This window comes from Apaloderma vittatum, unplaced genomic scaffold (assembly GCF_000703405.1).
Source record: "Apaloderma vittatum isolate BGI_N311 unplaced genomic scaffold, ASM70340v1 scaffold25729, whole genome shotgun sequence".
Taxonomy (NCBI): Eukaryota; Metazoa; Chordata; class Aves; order Trogoniformes; family Trogonidae; genus Apaloderma; species Apaloderma vittatum.
In genome coordinates, this window is record NW_009735000.1 from 2,487 (window position 1) to 21,547 (window position 19,061).

A 19,061-nucleotide genomic window follows, 5' to 3' on the forward strand; every position below is an offset into this window, starting at 1 on the left:
TGTACACAAGGGAAGCTGGGCTGATAGCCCTTTTCCCTCTACGATTAAATCAAGTGCTTGAATGTCTGCACAGCCAGGATGTGAGCATATATGAATGATCATTCAATGGCTGTACTGTTGTAATGTGATTTTTCCACTAAAACTTTGATGTGCTTATATAGCGTGTGTTGTTACTTAGCTAACATTTTAAAATGCTTTTAGAGTCAAAGCAAAATCCTTAAACACAAATTCCTGGTATACATCTTCTGCTTCACCTTCTTACTTATGTTATTCTATCTCCATTGTTCTCTGAGTTAACATAAGGTGTGAAATACAGGTTGTCCCTTGGTGGAGGAAAACAGATTTCACCCATTTTGCTTATGCTGTGTGTTTGGCAGCCTGTAAGTCAGAAAACAGTTGTGATCAGAAATAAACTGACTTACGTGGCTTTGAAAGTTTGCAGTTAGCATTGGCACGGAAGTCTAGCTCTGAAAATCTCTGCCTGGCTCAAAAGGATAATTATGTATAATTAAAGCAGAGCCTGCTTTAATTAAACATCACATCTGAGTACAAGTCAGCATGGATCCTGCAGCAGGTTATATGCTCATTTTGCATGAAAACAGCCTGCCCATGCTGTTTCACCTGTCTTTGTGTTCAGGGTTTGGACATGAGAGGTGGCACAGCTGCGATGCCTTCTTAGTTCTCTCCCACCCTCTGGGGCAAGAAGATGGGTCCTAAGCAGTGTCCAGCCTACTGCCTGCCTTTCAGATTCAGGCCTGTTCCACATGGAAGATGGAATGGTTTGGTTTGTTTGGTTTTTGTTGTTTTTTCCCAAACAAATCTTCACTTTCTAACGGTCATAACCTGGTTTGAGCATTCTTCAGGATACAAAATGTCCCAGTGTTCAACATACTAAATGTCGTCATGACGAACCTGAAAGTCACCAGAGAAAAAGGGCTGTCTAGTACTAAAAACCGTTCTGTAGCCTGTGTTTTTTGTGATGTCGTGTGTCTGTCTATATTCCAGACAAAATAGCAAGACCTGCTTTTCCGTATTCAAAAATCAAGACCCAAGATTCATATTATGAGAAAGCTTTTTCTCATTCTAAGAAGTTACAAAACCTAATTAGTGGAAAAGATTATCCCAAACTAGGGTCTCACCGTACTCTCAGTATGAGTATGCAGGCATCATATTCTTTGTTTAGGCACAGAGAAGACATGAAAACTGTCACTGCCAAGACCTTCTTGCATGTAAGTTACCTTGAGCATTGATGCTAACTCTCATGCAGGTAGGCTCAGCAATCAAGAAGTGTTTGCAGCATCAAAGCTCAAAGAATAACATGATTTGGAGTATGCATTGGCATCTGGCAAGGAAAACTTGAAATGTTCTCTCAAAGGAAGTACTTTAAGCTCCTGCTGGGAGCTGACCAGAGCAGCAATAATGAAAGGCAATGTGATAGCCATACCAACACTGCAGCCCAGTCCTAAAGTATGGTGTAAAAGGAGCTCCACTGGCAACACTGAACCTGTCTGTGTGGCACTGCTGTTCCAGGGTAGGTGGTTCTTCTTGCCATCACACGCTTTCTACCCTTTCCAGCAAGCAGTTTAGTTTCCATTCAAAGGAATTCCCTCAAAGGAATATTCCCAAAGCATCCCAGATGAGGAACCTGAATCCATGGTCAGCATGAACAGACCAACAACATGCAGTGCAATGTTCTTGTATCCATCCCTTTCACTCTACTGGTCCAATTCGAACTCACTCAGACTAAGGAGTCAGTAGGTCATGTTGGCATTGTTCAAAAAAGAGATCTTGATCTTTGTTGTTAGCAACAGTTAGACTACACTTACCATTCAGGAACTGGTGTAAACTCTTGTTAAGAGCAAGAAGTGCCTGCTGTCTTCAGCAGAGGAGCTTTCATCACTCCATGATTAGACAGTCATGTTACTTTGGTGCTGACATTAATGACTTTTGGGATTTATGATGCTGGCTTTCAGCAGTAACTGAAAGCTTAGATCTCAGAGATACACATCATGCATAAGAATTGCTCCCTTCCTCTCCACAAAGATATGCAGTAGTTTCTCTTCCTTGGCTGTAGCACTGACTCATAAAAGTGCCCTGCTAGCTGGCTATTTTTACAAGAATATGGAATATAATCTCATATCCTGGGAAGAATCAAGATCCATCAAAAGGACACCAAAAAATTAGGCCTTTATTTAATGACTAACCACCCTTTCGCTTCAGGAGATGGAAGACATGAGGAATTTGGAGTCTATAGTTTTGGTATGTTTAGTTATTTAGTATGTATGTTTCCTTGCTTTAACGTGAGCATCTTAACACAATCTACTTGTACGTGGTTCCAAGTAGAACTCTGAATAGCCCTACAACCTGTGTGGCTCCTAGATTAGTCACAGATACCTAAAACGCCAAGAAGTTTAGGGTGGTTGAGGGGATGGGCACTCAGGGATGGGCTCCCCATTGCTGTCACCCTTTGTGTCTGAATCCAACAGAAGGGCTAAGAGCCTCAGCAGGACCAAATACAAATTCTGGGTATTCTCTGCTTACCTCATTAACTTCTTTTGACTTTTATCTCTACTCTGATATATTTCTCATAAAATAACTGGGCTTTAACCTTACTGTCAAAATTTTACTGGAACGCTGTGGTGCTGTAACTGGCTTCTGCACTTTGATGGTTGAAGTGGAGAGAACTTAGAGCCCTCCCTAAAGCAGCATGTGATTGACTGATAAACCAGTTCAGTAACCAGCTTTCCAAACCCAGAGTTTTCGTGGTCACTCCAGCAATGTTACAGTTAACTATAAAAGATTTTAAATCACACTTGGAATCATTCTCCAATAAAATTTAAAATACTTTGCAGAATGGTGTACTACTGACATAACTTCTTTCCCCCAGAAAACCCCACTTCTCAGCTACCTTTCCACTTAACTTAAAAGTAAGTTAGCTTACTAACTAAAAAGAAAAAAATAAAATATTTTAAGTGAATCTTGCATTTTGGTGTGACTGAATTAATATTCATTCACTGCACTTTACTAGAAAAAAAGATCAATTTGCAAAATAGTAAGAAGGGCTGAAGATAATGGAAATTGAGTTATAAAGTAAGTTACACACTGAATTAATTCTGCTGCAAGCATGGTATTTTGCGATTTTTTAATAAAAGCAAAATCTTTTCTGATGACAGAATCTAATAAATCTTGAGGTCAGAAATAATTTGTGTAAAATTCAAGTGATGCTAAACTTTCCTGCTCTATCAAACCCTTCAGATTTTAATTCAATGAAATTATGCTTAGAAATAATGAACAATGTAAATCAGAATGCTTTTACCCTGTAGATTTTCAGCTAAATTGACTGGAAACAGCTACTCATCCACAAACACCTAAATTCACTGCTCTCTAATTTCACACTGGTTCTGCTGAAGACAGTCACTGCCACTCAATGTGCCAGTGAGGTCCTGTTGCTCTGTTCTGTTCTTGCCCGATAAACATGGATCACTTGCATTAAGTCAGTTGAAATTAGAAATATGCAATGATTCAGTAATTCTGTCCTCTCAATTATCATTTTATCTATGTTTTCATAGACTACATACTACAGTATATAGTTATACTGTTTGTATTCCCCAGTAGGAATGAAACTGTCCAGAGACAAAATGAAATAGTTCGATATAAAAGGCACATGCCTGCCATCATATTAAAGACACTATATATATAGTTAAGAAGTCCTCAAAATTAGTGCAACTTTGATGGCTAATGCCAGCTCAGTATTTTACTGTATGCGCTATTGTTTTACAACATCCCAGGTGTTTTACATCATACTTACCATTGCCCATCCTCAAGCTACATAAACTTTATTTATCATGTTTCCACTGCACTTTAATAACGAAGAAGTAATCTCTGAAACAGCAATGGCAAATAAGGCCCGTAGAAAACTGTTGTTAGTTGGTATCCAAACAGTGCTACCACATATTTGGTACATTTCTGAAGCTCTATTACTTGACTGAAGTTTTAAGATATGTTTTATGGCTGAGTATGTATATCCATTACATAAAATACCAGTTTAAAGAAGCTATGCTAAAAAGTGTAAAGTTCAGAACTACCTTTACTCAGCCTAGAAGTACAGCTTGAAAAGATGGAAAAATGACAGATGGTGATTGCCCTAAGCAAGCTGAACACTGTAAGAAAACAATTCTAACAGTGACTTCTGCTTGTGTTACTCATATGTAATGGATAATTTACACAACAAAGTTTGGTTTTCCATCACATATTTTTTCTGAGTAAATAAGTTCTATTGCTGCATTTCTATTGTTAGCTTGCTATTGATGATTAGAAAGATGTCAAATGGTCTCATTTAGCTAATTAATAATGTAATTAGCTAAACTAGCTATCAAGGACAGAGCTGACTACATGGAAAGTCCATCATCTCAAGCATTGTTTGCCTTGATAAAGGGGTTGGAGATAAGCTGGAGTAAAGGTCACAACTTGTTCTCCTTGGTGTTTATGTTTCTAAGCAAGCTAGTCAGCTTGTCTGTGGTTACAGCACACTCAGTTGAGTTTGTTTTGCTTTCCTGCCTCTGCAAGTAAGGCACTGAAGGTGGCAGCCCCTCTGGCAATGAGCCCCTGTGCTCCACATCAGGTGGCTGAAGAAGCTCCTGCTCTACGGGCAGGAGGCTTGGAAGCAGAGCCACAGGAGAAGTTGGTAGTCACAAACTAGGTCTTGCTCAGGGTAAAAATGATACATTTTATTAAAAATCCCCAAACAACTGTCCAAGTTTGCATGTGTGTGCATATGTGAGAAAGCACAAACATGTTAAGACTGACAAGAATGGACTGATCTGAGGGTTTGTGCAGTGGTCGTGCTGAATTAAGAGACAGCCCATCCAACTTAGTGCAAGTTGGCAAGTTAAGGAACAGCTGAACAGCTCACTTAGGGATATGTGAATACTACACTGATATTCAGAGTCAGCAACCAACATAAATTACGTACCAGAAAATACCAAACGCTGACGCAGAGAGCTCGCACAGATGAGAGGCTAGCAGCAAAACAGGACCTTGTAAGCAATCCACTGGAGATTTAAATAGAATTGGTTTTGTGGTTTTCTGCCCTTTCTGCACTGGTTATAAAGGCTTTTTCAACCAGGTAAGAAGCAGGAAGGCTGATGATGCCAAGGGAGAGGAGTGCTCGCTCAGGGTGCATTCTCTAGGTGCAGGATGGCTTGCCACACCAGGAAGCCATATCAGAAAAACTAGACAGACTTTGCAAGGATTCTCAGAAGAGGAGTTCAGGTGATCATGTTACTGGGATCATTCTTCATAGTTGGTGCCAGGGCATCTGTCTCAGATTGTGATGTCAGTAAAGAGGTTACAGAATAATGCACTAAAACGAGCACTAACAAATGCCCAGTACCAAGTATATGTTGAAAAATTTCAGATGTGTCCAAGGATAAAATATGTAAATTTCTAATTACGATGTACAATTTCTCTCGTGCAACAGGATACTAGAAAATTTGATGCCAGTTTCTGGAGTTTCAAGATAGAGATAGGTAATGACCAAGAACCCTGCTATATTTACTGGCCATATTGGGAAGAACCATAATGCAGATTGAAAAGATGAATGCATTGGGAAAGAATCAATGAAGTTTCTGTAAACAAAAGCAATTTGTCATAAATTCATTAGTTCTTTGAAGTATTCAGCAACCCTGAGGACACGGGAAATCTAGCTGATACAGTTTACTTTAGCTTCAGACAAGATTTCAACACATGCCTTTCAAAGGCTCTTAAAGGGTATAATGTGAGGGAATAAGCAGGAAGGTCCTTGCATGGATAAACAGTTAAAAGCTAGAACAAAGAAGGGTAGGCAGAAATGGTTGGGGTTTTTTTTCAGAGGAAAAGATTATTAATGCTTACTTTATGCAGTTCAATGTATTTCTAAGTTATGCGGAAAAATGAGAATAGTTGGCTGACCACATCTGGTGATGCTACTATGTGTACTAAAGACAAAGACTGACAGGTGAATCAGATAAGGACCCCATAATACTGAGGGGCAGGGCAAAAACCCCAGCAGATAGAAGAAAACTGAGTCCTAACAACATTTCTGAGCTTATTAGTACCATTCACAAATGTTATTTTTCTATTATACCACAGAAAGTTTGACACAATGCTAAGCAGCAGTCAAAAAAAAGTATATTGAATGCTCAGAATTATTTTAAAAAGAAACAAAGCATAAGCACATTGTTCCACTGTACGTACCTGTGGTGTCCCACCATCTCGACTAGTATTAAGTTTTACAGTGCCTGCTTCACAAAAGCTGTGGTGAAATTAGAAAATATGCAAAGAGAGTAACAAGGATAATTGAAAGTATGAACCAGCTTTTATGTGTGGAATGATTAAATAGCTTAGGACAGTCTTGGCTGGAAAAGAGGTGGCTGAGGACAGAATGTGACATATCTATACAGTGGCAAGGAGCCAGTGAGTAGGTTTTGAATCCAGTAGGATAATTAGAAGGCAGAAGCAGCAGAAGAATGCATGTATTCTGACAGCGCATAGTTAAACTGCTGAATTTAAGGTAGGAGGTTGTGGAAAGTACGATTTTGTGAGAGTTGGAAAAATGACTGGGAGAAATAATGGAAGGAAAAAAATCTACTGAAGGCTATTAAAGACATAACCCTTGGCATTCCACAAACCCCAGTCCACTGGAGTCTTGGCTCAGGGGAAGTACCACTACGTGCTCATCTCTACTTTATACTTTTTCCCAGCACCATTCCCAGCCAGGTAGAGGAAGACACGGGACTAAATTGTCTGACCCAGCATTTCTGTTGCTGTGCAGCGAGGAAAAAGACAGGAATGCTTACTCAAGCTGATGACAAACAAGCATTACTGTTGTAACACAATTAAGATTAAAATCTTCTCTTAGAGCGCAGGCTGTGCTAATACAGCATCCTAGCAAGGGCCAGGGGAATACCTGCAGGAGTCACTGCAGGAACCTGTTCTCCATGAAGGGCTGATTTTTTTCTGTGATCCTGATGGTTGTTGAAATCCATGCATATATACTAAGAGGGAGACATTTTTTTAATCGTGTACCTCATGCAACCTTTCTTGAAATACAACATGCACAAGTAAAAAAAAGGATGCTAATGAAACTGGAAAGTTTAACTGCACATACAGAGCACTGTGAAGCAGTTTCAGATGTCAAATGTTTTGCAGCTCTGTGTCTTAAATGTTCCTGGGAACGGAATGAAGCGTCTCAGCCCCCTCTGGCACTGAGCCACAGGCCACCACTGACACAGACAGCAGCTGCATCAGTGACAATACGGATGGGAAAAGCCGGTGTAAATGCAGCCTGAGAGTGGAAACTGTACCAAGAGTGCATCCATACGTCATCTTGTCTTGTTTCAGTGAGCAAATTCACTGTGTCCTCCAACAGAAACTCAGCAGCCCCAGGCTACTGCCACTGAGGTACTGCTTTGGATACCCACTCTTTCTCTTTGTAATTACTGGGTTTGGAATTATAGCAGAGAAAATAACAGTAATTTTGACAAAGATTGTTAACTATCTTCATGTACAAGAAGAAAACACTTAACAGCCTTGAAAACACTTAACAGCCAAACTGCTCAAATTAAGTTTTCCTCCTTTTAGGGTGTGTATGAGTAAGAAGAAAATACTATTTCTCTTGGTAATATAGAGCTAATATTGCTAAACACTGAGTCACCATTAGAAGTGTCTACTAATTTCCAATAAACCACAATTAGGCAAACCAGACACAGGCATAGGCATTTCATGAGTAGCCACAAATACGTAATCTGAGCTTGGGGGACTTGGCTCATAGGTATAGCACTATATGAAAACACATCTTAATCTAACTATTAGAATATAAGCATGATTTCACAGAGCTGGTACTGAAACCACACTACAGGTACTTTCTGCTGAGCTTGACTACACTTTGACCACACTCAAACGACAAAAGCCACATCAGATTAAAGGGCTAGCTGATTTGCTACAATTCTCTTCTTCATTTCCTGGTAGGAAGAACCTGCAAATCTTGAAGGCAGTGCTGTGGATGTGCATATTAAGTGGCTTAAGCAAGAATATATGAAATCTCAGAGGAACTGGGAAGAAGTGGATAACAGAATGAATGTAACAATAGAAATACGGAGAAAGATGATCAGTGATAAAGCACCTTTAAAAGACATTCTTAGTCTATTTCCTTTCTTAAGATGCCCTTATCAGGTAACAGAGCTGTTTTTTACTAATTACATTGAGTTTTGTGTTATAGTTGTGATACAATCATAGGCACGTGTTTTACTGGATATTTCTGCTTTTGCTGCTAAGCCCACTTCAAAAGATTCACCAGTCTCCTGTTAACCTGCCACTAACAACACAGAGTTATTTGAAGTATTTTGGTGTTCTATGATGTATTTCTTCCCTGCTTTGAAAAGAAGTGAAACCATCCTGAAAGAATGAAACCATCATCCGTCTTATTTTACTTAGCTAGTTTTATCCTGTCTCCAAAGCGTACACCTCATGTTGTTTTCAATTTTGGTTTTGAGGATTACAATAATACCAAATATTTGTTTTTTCTTTCAGCTTTTTAGGGAGTTCCAGCTTCTCACACACATGGACATTTATAAGAAAACAGTGGAGATTTTGGAGATTTATTCAGAAAACATATTATCTTTGTATGTGGTGAGGAATAATCCAATTAACATTATGCTGCAAGAAAATCTGAAGCGGCACACAGAGGAAGACGTTCTGAAATGTCAGTAGAAATCTTCAGTGCTCTGAATATCAGTTTTGTTGTAGCTAATTGTTCTCACTTATGTAACTAAACTAGTTTCACCTTTCCTGCAAAAACATTTTTAAAACCTCACAGTTGCTTGAAAAATACATAGTGATGGGGAAGAATGAGGAATAAAAGTTAATAAATTACTAGGAAAATTAAGCCAGTCAGGTATTGGAACTTTTCTATTCAATAAAAGACTTGTAGGCTTGATAAAGTTAGTAACTGCCTTAAAATAAGTACTGCTAGACAAGCAGGATTATGTATTTCTAGTTATGTAAAAGAGTGCTTATTATTTTCTAAAAATATACACAGAATACTAATTTTTCTGGTTTAGAAAAAGAAACAGTCCCATAAAAAGGAGACAATTTCCTTTTGAAAGAGAGGTACTGTTTCTACAATTAAAGTCTCCATCCCAGTGAAATAAAAGTAGTAGTTACCACTAACTGTGTTTCAAGTACCTCATCTCTGTGGAGACATGTTGCAGGACTAAACACAAAAACTGGTACCTCTGGTGAGCATGCACCACAGCTGTGCAAAGAGGTCCACGGCTCACTGGCTGCAAGGGAGCAAGAGCCAGCTGCCACTCAACTTCTTTTGGTCTGAGAAGTCTGGGGAGTGTGGTTCTGCAAGGATAAAACCTTTGAAGCAGTTACTCAGAACTGTTATTCTTCCCAAACCACAGCCGTGGATGCCTGTGCCCAAACTTCGCTCTGTGAGCAGTGCTCCTTAGAATGTCACTTTCTACTGAACAGGCGTAATGCCAGGATGTCAAATCAAAAGCGATACAGTATGAGCACATGTGTTTCCTATGGTGGTTCCAGTCCTTTTAGTAACAGGCCATTTCTTAAAGAAGCAAGCAGAGTAGGTTTTTCTTTCTTTAAGCTTAAAAACATAAGCACTCAGTAGCTCGCGATGGATTAAAAGTGTCAGTGAACAGCTTAATCCGGAAGATCTTTATGGACTTTCTACTCTTATCTTTAGCCTTAAAAGACAGGGACATTGTAAGTAATTTCCCCCTTTCTTATACAATATTCCCACAAAGATTTTAACTCATATCTTACTGCAGTCCCAAAGCCTTTACTTTCCTGTTTTTCTCTCACAACCAACTTGACATAGCACCTACATGATAAATGCCTGACAAGGTATGTTCAGTGAAATACGTGACACCAAAAGTCTGACCTTCAAAAAAAAATGTTCCAGTTAGTAACAGCCAAACCAGAGGGGCAGGAGAAAGGTACGATATCCCAGGAGATCCTGCAGCACCAGCTTGTATGGCAGCTTTCGAAGCGGAGTACTCTGACAAAACTCCTCAGACATCCAATTTACTGGGGAGAGAGAGGTGTTGGGAGATGGTGGGAGCAGGAAGACTAGTCAACTCAGAAACTCCACTAGAAGCAACCCAAAAGCCTACTTGCACGAGAAATTTAATCACAATTTTGAGTAGTAGAGTGTCATGAATTGCCAGCTGAGGTGCCTAAACCTTCACTGTGGTACCAAGTGCTCTTTAAAATGGAGTGAACAACAGTTCCACTGCTGAGCTCTTAACTATTACATAGGCTGCAACCTGCTGTTCCAGGATGATACTGCAGTGCCCAAATGTTTTAATTTGTAATTTAGTAGAAATCCTTGCCTTTGACAGATATGAAAATGACTGCTGCATGTTTACTCCTGCCAGATGTCTTTGGAGATGATTCCAGTCTGTTTGCTGCAGTGAACGAGGAGGTAGGAGACAGAGCACCAGCAGTTTGGTCTCTTCCTTGGATCAGCTGCCTGGGCACATCACCTGGCCTTTTGGTGGCTCAGCTTAGTTCCTGGAAAAGGATGACATTAGCCTGCCGTTTGGGTAGAAGGCAAATATTAATAGAAATAACAGCTAAATTCGAAGCAGTGTTATTACGCTTACTTCTCTGACCTGTTAACCAAAGCAATGCTTCATTTGAAATATCCTTTTTTAAATTTAGGTGAAGGCTGTGACACCAGTGTTGGAAGTAAAAAATCCCTTCAACGTGAATTCATGCGAGTTTGCATTGTACATAGAAAGACAAGAGCTAGCCCAGCTCGATGACTGCACCATGGCCTTGGCCGCGCTGGTGGCTGCGTTTCACGTGTTCGATATCCCGTGCCCGAAGAGAATCCACAGGACACTGAGCTTCCTGGAGTCCCTGGTCTTTGAGGTGAGGAGCCTGGCATCCCTGCCCACCCAGGTAAAGAGAGGGCTGGAGGCACTTGAGCATCCCAGTATCTGATGGTGTACACAGCAGTCCTCTTGGGAGCATTTGACATTTTGTCATAATAAATCCCTTTGTCCTGAAGATAAATCAGTGCCATTCTTTCTGAATGTGTAAGCATATTTATAACAGTTATGTTTAATAATGCTCTTTTTTTCTTTTTAAATTGTACTGGCTTTAAAAAAAAAAAAACCTAAGCATTTTCATTATTTTAAATGGAAATTCTAGAGCAGTCTAGAGGCATTAGAGATAATAAAATTTTCTAGATTACTGCACGTGTTGGGTATTATTTTTACATATGGAGCACTTGACAAGTACAGGTACTATTTTGACTGTCAGAATTCAAAAAACACATTGTAAGCTAATGTGAACACTGCTGCTTCAGATGCCAATACAGTTAATATTTTGAAGTGGCAAAAGTTAAACATAGACTTCCTACCATCATTTCATTACATTATGATCACTGAAAGCCTACTATAGTAATTCTTGTGTTTTAAAATAGTGGGCCTGATTTTTAATTTGCAGGATGATGAGGTTTTCTCTCTTTCATCTGTGCATGAAACGTTCCTTTCTTTTTCAACATTAATCCTGAATTTGCTAGAGATTCTAAAATGAGCTCTCAAAGTAGCAAGAACTACTTATTTGGGATGCTGCCATGTGCATTTGTAACCATAGCTTTGGCACTGGGGAGAGAACGCCTCATTTTCTTTCTGAATTTGTTCCCTAGAACAAATCACCCTTCTCCACATGCTGACTCTGTCTGCCCACACAGAGCGCAGGCCCTCTCCTCTCTTCTTCTACGGCCTCTTCTCCCTAACATGCTCCTCTTAAATCCTGCTTATCTGGAAATCCCTGACAATGCATGGCTTTGGACAATCCCCTAGTAAGAGCCAGCCACCAGCAAACACGCTTCATTGCACTCATTAGAAATTAAAATGGCTTTTTATTAAAACACTATGACTTTTTATTAAAACACTGAAGAGATCAATCTCCTACCAGGTCTAAAAAAGCCTGTATGGCCAAAGCAATGTTTGTGGTCACCACAGTTCTTTAAGCACTCAGGCCGCTTGGAAGACCATGTAGGTTTTGCTAAAGCCTGGCTGTGCAGGGCTGACTCCAATGCAGAGATTACAGTGGGAGACACAGCTGTGAGGGGAAAATTGCTGCTTTTAGTAGCCAGGCTCTCTTGCTAAAGCCTTAAGATTTTTCATGTGTCTCCCATGGAAATCGGGGACAACCTTTATCTGTGTGATGGTCGGGCTACTTCCAACACAACATACAAACAGTACCAACTGCTGTTTTAATGATTCAGCAGGTCTCCTACATGTTTTTTATCTCTCAGTTAATTTGTCAGATGTAGTTTTTTTAACAGGGGTGGCTACACCCTACCTCATCGCATGGGATAGAAAAGTAAGGATTATGCATGTCCTCACACTTGTGATAGTTGTATGAATAAAAAGTTGGGCTCCGTATCATTTAAGTGAGGTTCATTCTGCATCTTGTAAACAGTATTAATTCAAACCCATTTCTTAAACCACAGTGCTTGGTAAGCAGGTATATAAAAATTCAGGGAGCTGCTAGCATCCCCAAGTAATCTCTGTGAAGCAACAAATTTCTTCATTGCTTCTCAAAGCAGGCTACAGAACATGAGAGAGACACACAGGGAAAGGGGAAAAAATAACTACACGGAAGGACGGAAGGAAAGAAAATAGGAGAATTTGGCATTTTCTTGCTCTGCATAGAGAACTTCAGCTACTGCCAGTGGAAAAATCCAAGTCCATATATGGGATTCTGACTGTGACAGCAAGTGGCCTGTGAGCCTTAGGAGTAGGTGTTTAGGGAGGGGGCAGACAGCAACAGCCAAGCTGCTCTTTTAATCCCATGGCCACGTTGAGCTATGGTGAGGAATTACTCTACACCACCCTCGGGAACAGCCGGGTTCATCTGAGAATCCTGGGCACACACAAATGTAACAGACAGCTCCAGTTCAGGTTTTATTTGTATTGTAGTACAATAAGAGTGCAATTCAAATGTACAAATATTGAACAAAATGTAAAAATATTATTTATGCAATGCTATGGAAGGAAATTAACGGAGCAATGCAACTTCATACTGACCCTGTTTCACCTCATATTATGGCAGGTACCAGTCACCTACATGATCTGGAAGGGGCACAGAGAGCTCTTGAAATCCTAAGGAACTTCAGCCGAAGAACAGCCTAGCAAAATCTGTGGGAAGATGTAAAATTCCCCCAGCTCTGTGCAATGGAAATGCTCTGTTTGTTCTCAGCTCTAAAGGCTGAACAACTGCCCACCACAGTGCTAAGAAGAGGGTTGCCAAAAATCTTGATCCAGCTCTTCTCTCTTCTCTTGCAAAAGCAACAGTCTGGAACAGTCCTCAGTATATAGGTAGCTAGCTAGGTTTTCTTCCATTTAAAGTGCATCTGGTTTACATTTTACATATATATACCAAGTGCAACGACTTTCCCTGACAAATCGTTACAATAATACTCCAAGAAAGAAGGTTCCCTCACCAAAGTACCTGCTGGTGGCATCTGCAGCCTGCTAATGACCCAGTGAAACACATGCATTTTACACCTAAGATGTGCTGATACACCACAGGCGCTTAAATAACCTTTTCCCCCATGCTTTGTCTTTCCCCCTATGCCTTATTCATTTATAAATCAGATTTTTCAACTAGGAAGTGGTGGGTGAAATAATTCTCCCACCACTGAGAAACAAACCTATATTGAGTATGAAGTCAGAGCAGGAGTCCTAGCTTTAGTACACTGTTTTTCTCCGCTGTTGTAGTAACTATGCTGGAGATTGGCATGTACAGACTCAAATGAACATATTTTTCTTATCTGCCAATGTCCTTACCTCAAAATACATGTATTTTCCTTCATGTGCTGACGGATTGTAGCAGGCTCCCATGTAAAAAGGCTGGGGCTCTATTGTGCAGCATAAACGAAAAGTTGTCTATGAAGTCAAACTTTATTTTTCAGTTGCAGCCTTCTCTATGCTGATCTTTTGGTAAAATACATTAAAGATGCTGGTGGAAAAACTCACATAACATTTCTGTAATCGTGCAAAAGTAAAAACATTCAGTTATCAAAAAAGCTTTATAATTTCAACCCTAACAAGGTTTGTTTTGTTTCGTTACAAGCAAACAGACAGTTCTGTAAAGTTATATGCTGTAGCATAAAGTGTCAGGTATGTAACATTAAGTGTTTCGTTTTTGAGCTATGGCACAAGTATGTATTAGCCGTAACAGTCTCATCTGGCTACCTGTAGCCTAATTTTTGGCTAATTGGTTTTTATTTTGATAGTGCGAAGTAAAAGCTTCTGTAAAGTAAAATGGGTACATGAAGTAGAATTGAAGAATTCTTAGAAAATATTAACGTTCCCTTATATAATACAGCATAAATAATTAATGCAGGTTTTCTCGACATCCAGAGAAAGTTAGGGATCCTAACCATCCATGGAAAACTAGCGCCACTAGTTTGGTAAATAAGACTAGCTGACTCGGGTGTTACACAGTACCTTCCCAAAAGCTTCAACACTTCCCAGAAGGATTCAGATGTGTACTGGCTCTAGGAGAATATAAATAGTCCACCAGCGCTGAAAATACGTTTCTTCCTTTCTGAGAGTCTTTACTCAACAGTTCTAGCGAGTCTTTGTGCTTTGAATAAAACATCAGCTCCAGTGGAGAAAGTTGGCTCGTACATATTTTCCTTTATCTTCAAAGTTCATTGTGTGAGTTTTTCTCTGCAGCTTTGAACATCAGAATGGAATTAAAGATTTTTAGGGCTGGTCCCAGTTTAATGCTCATTATTTTGACTATGTCTGATTGGGTCATTAGCAGAAATGCTTCTCCATCAATTTGCTTTAAAAGAAAAAACACAAAAAGCTATTAACAGGTCTGACAGTGCAGCAGTATAATGTTTCAGAAAAAGTGAAAAGAAAATTCCTAGCAATTTCAGTGTAAAGGAATGGCTGAATATAAACACTTTCAAATGCTTTCAGGATAGCTTTGATTTCAACCTTTTAGACAGATCAGCTAGTCCAAAAGAACAGGATGATGATGATGTTTCTGCTTGTAAAAAACTCTGGCTCATTTTTAGCTAACCAGTTCTTATTTTCATATTGAAAGTATAAAGTAAAAGCTATTGAAAACTAAAATGGGTAAATGAAGGAGAATTCAACTGTACTGCAGCATAGTGATACTTTTTAACATCTTAGCTACTCGTTTTATACAAGCCTCCATAAGAAAGTTTCTGTATTTCACTCACACCTACAGAACTGGAACGCACTTCAGGCCACCCCTTTCTCTTCATTAAATAGCAAATTTAAATGCGTTTGGTCCCGTATGTAAAGAGGGGCCAGACTACATAAAACTGCCTGTTTGACACAAACACATCTTTTCAAAATGCTGTATTTTCTTTTCTGCCAGCTTTGCAGCATTGCTATTTTAATAAACGTTACAAGTGAATATTCTCCTGTAAGCAAATTGCTCTGTCAGCAGGAGTGATAAATCCAAACACGAAAAGGCCCTCTCTTTCAAGGGCTTCAATGGGGCCAACACTTCTTGGGTAAAGTTCAGGTCACTTAGGTATTTACAGTAAGTTTCCAGTGTAACATAAGCAGGATAGCTAGTCCTAAAAGCCAGCTGTGATTAAATCAGGAGCATCATTTAGGCTTAAAGATACAAATTTGAGATAAAGCCAGTGTAATTAAGTTTCTGTGGGACTAGAAGACAAGCTTTCTGAATCACACATGCTGCAAAAGAAGCCTGGAAGGTACACCCCAGCGCTGCAAGTTGAGGAACACTGCAGTGAGAACAGCAGCACGCAGGTACGACAGTTACTTTCTACTCGTTTCATGCACAAAGCCAGACTGGGTGGGCTCAGAACCAGAAGGGTGTGAATGTGGAGGTGCCCAGCTTCTTGCAGCATCTTAATATAAGCAGGATGAGGGTTCATTTCCATAGCAGAAGTTTGAACCAGGACCTTCTACCTGCTGAAAGACCTACTGATGCCAGCCAGTCCCCAATGGTTGGCCACACTGGGAGAGGTTTAATTTACTACTCACAAACAAAGCCTGAGAGGCTGAATTCTGAAGCAGGGAAGTATTTTCTTATACCTCTGAGAAGTGTTTAGGGTTCATTCATCTCTGGGGCACTTCCAGCCTGCTGACTCGAATAGCTATACAGTCAGCTTTTATTGATCTTAAGTTCACTGGTGAGACCCTAAATGACAAAGGGGATGATCTAGGCCTGAATGCCTGCTGCAACTGTAAAAGCCCTAAGATCTAAACAAGTGCAAAATGCCCAGAGATGCAGCCTGTCAGTCCTTTGATATTCAACTGTAATAGTCATTACAATCTACAGCACAGCCTGAAGACTTTTGTTGAAAGAGATGAGCAGGGCCATCTGTACACATTTTCCTCTTTGAGGTGCCTTCTCAAGCCACAATTATTCTTCGCTTGAAAGGCTGGCTGACTTGGGATATTACAGTATCAGACTGTAGCTATTCAGATGGACATCATTATGACGACTATAACCTGCTAGGGTGGGATGGAATACACTTGTCTCGAAGAAGCAAGATAATCTTTGGGGCTAGGCTGGCCAGCTTGGTCAGGAGGGCTTTAAACTGAATTATGCAGGGGGTGGGGTGCCATTGCACTCAACAGGCAAACAGATGAAACCAAACACAACAGTAACAGACACTCATCAACTAAGTCTCTGAAATGTCTGTATACAAAGAAGCACGGAGAATAAGCAGGATGAAATGTGAATCTGGGTGCAGTCACAGAGCTGTGATCTCATGGCAATTACAGAGGCATGGTGGGATAGCTCACGACTGGAATGTGGTAATGGACGGCTATGTGCTTTTCAGGAAGGATAGGCTGAATAAGGCGACGTGGTAGAGTTGCTCTTTATGTAAGTAAGCAACTGGAATGCATTGAGCTTAACCCAGAGGGAGATGATGATAGCATTGAAAGCTTATGGGTATTATGACCTCGAAAACAACCTAATCTTCCACACATTTGTGCCTGACTTGAATCATACAACTCATCCTGCCCCTTTATATGTATTTTCAATGATGACATAAAATTTCCATCAAGCTTTGTACTCTGTGTCTTTTTGAAGTAATATTCCCTCACCTCATCTTTAAACACCTTGCCATGTTCTTCACATCCTGGTAAACTCCGTATAAATTCAGAGACCTGCCAACAAAGTATGTAACAAAACATTTAGTAAGACCAGTGATTTCTCAAAACAGTCTTAAAGGTTGACAATTATTAATATTCTTTAGCTATTGTTTTTATAGCCTAGTATTAGATGTTTCACCTTCTTCTGTAATTGTGTAGAGTCAGGCAGCTGGGTGCACTGGCATGCAGAAAATCTGCAGACTTTTAAAAGAGTTATTAGGGGGCCGGTTAGCTCAGTCAGTTGAGCGTGGCACTATCAACACCAAGGTTGCGGGTTTGATTCCTGTTGGGTCCCCATGTGTTGCCTGATCTAGTTGAGAGGTGGCGTCCCTGGCAGCAGGGAGGCTGGATTAAAAATGATCTCTGAGGTCCCTTCCAGCCTAGGCCATTCTATGATTCGATGTGCCACTCTCATCCACAGGACATCTAAGAGTGGGATATGGCCACTCCCTCAAAATTACTCAGGTTATTCCATCCACGCAGAACCAGAATCTTCTCCTTTTGAATTACTTCTCACACACAAAAATGGTTGCTGCACAGGGATTAGCAAATCTTTTTTCAAAGTTCATGGTTCCATGCTGATCCCTAGAACTGGTCTTCCAGAATGTCTGTGTGAGTGCTAGATGTTATTAGTGTAGACCTTGAGCACCTGATCTATTGAGCCATACACTTATCATTTCTTTCCCCTTTTTTAACTCCAGTGAAAAAAAAAATATATATACATACATATTTCCCTGTATCGATACACATATGAATTAATACTTAAGTGCTTCCAGGGCTGGATGGCATTTTGGGGACCTGTTGCATTAGGTTCTGGGTCACTCTAATCCTCTGAATACCAATGCATTATTGTTATAGGACTAATCTAAAGCTCTGAATCAATCAAGCCTTCAAGAGCAGCAGCAGTGAGACAAGAAGATAGGACGGAAACCTACCTCATCTGTACTCCACTTAGAAACTTTACTGGCTGGGATCCCAGCTACACTTGGAAGGAGCTTGCTCTGCTGTTCCCAGCGCAAGGGTAGGCCAGGGATTTGTAACTTGGAAGACACAATAACTGGTTGAGAAAGCAGCTTCTGTGTGCTAGGTTCTTCAACATCTTTAACAAGAGGAAGTAACAAGCAAGCATTAAATATCTCAGTCAGTGATGAGATCAGCCACAGTAAAAGCGTGTTCATTTCCACTGATACATATGGGCCACCCTAGAGAAGCAGTACAGCTTTGCTTACACCAGAATTAGAGGAATACCATGACTGTTCTTCCACTAGTACGACTATGATTATATTTGCTTTATATAAATGTAACTACTTTCACATGGTAAAAGTCTCTTCCAACACAACGTATTTCTATGACAACACAACTATTGGCATACTAAACCATAGGCCAAATAATTTTAAATATTTTGATACAATAAATCACACCCACATTAAATAGCTGCACAGTAGTGAAAGAACTAACTTAAATCCAGGGTTGAGTTGTTACAACTTCATCAAAAGTAGAACTGCACTGCTACAGAATTCCAAGTAAATCAGTTGTACAGTTCCAGCCCACACAACGTTTATGCCTCATGCACAACAAAATGTGTTTCGGTTCTTCTCAGGAAAAAACAGAAATGTCTGCACATTCCCCACTCCCACTTTAGCTGAATGTTTTATTTGAAAGATAACATTTAACTCCTCCGTGCTGCTATGGGTTTTTTACAAGGTCATGTTCCTTTTTACCTCACTTATCCATAATGGAAGGAATGAGCTCCCATCCCACCAGCCTCAAAGGTAATGTACTGGTAGGAGGTAGTTTCAGCTACTTGCTGCTGCTGTCTGGAGAGCAGCAGCAGTTGCAGATGTGTGTAGGAGGAAA

The 19,061-nt window shown here is 40.1% G+C and overlaps 2 protein-coding genes across 2 annotated transcripts in view; one reads left to right on the forward strand and one right to left on the reverse strand.

Moving 5' to 3' along the window:
* Window positions 1-8,007: 8,007 nt before the first annotated feature.
* Window positions 8,008-11,010, forward strand: LOC104279254 (sterile alpha motif domain-containing protein 3-like; the record flags this gene model as incomplete). Its single annotated transcript, XM_009876462.1, has 4 exons — window positions 8,008-8,211; window positions 8,569-8,740; window positions 10,404-10,486; window positions 10,726-11,010. Coding segments are annotated over 4 exons (744 nt in total), but the record flags the coding sequence as incomplete, so codon positions are not given.
* A 3,139-nt stretch (window positions 11,011-14,149) lies between these two features.
* The window catches only part of LOC104279255 (lethal(3)malignant brain tumor-like protein 3), a gene marked incomplete at its 5' end in the record, with an annotated part of 30,368 nt that continues 25,456 nt past the window's right edge, over window positions 14,150-19,061 (reverse strand). The window contains 3 exons of the mRNA XM_009876463.1: window positions 14,150-14,877; window positions 17,157-17,219; window positions 18,140-18,303. Coding sequence (XP_009874765.1) covers window positions 14,734-14,877; window positions 17,157-17,219; window positions 18,140-18,303 — 371 coding nt within the window. The remainder of the gene's footprint in view (window positions 14,878-17,156; window positions 17,220-18,139; window positions 18,304-19,061) is intronic.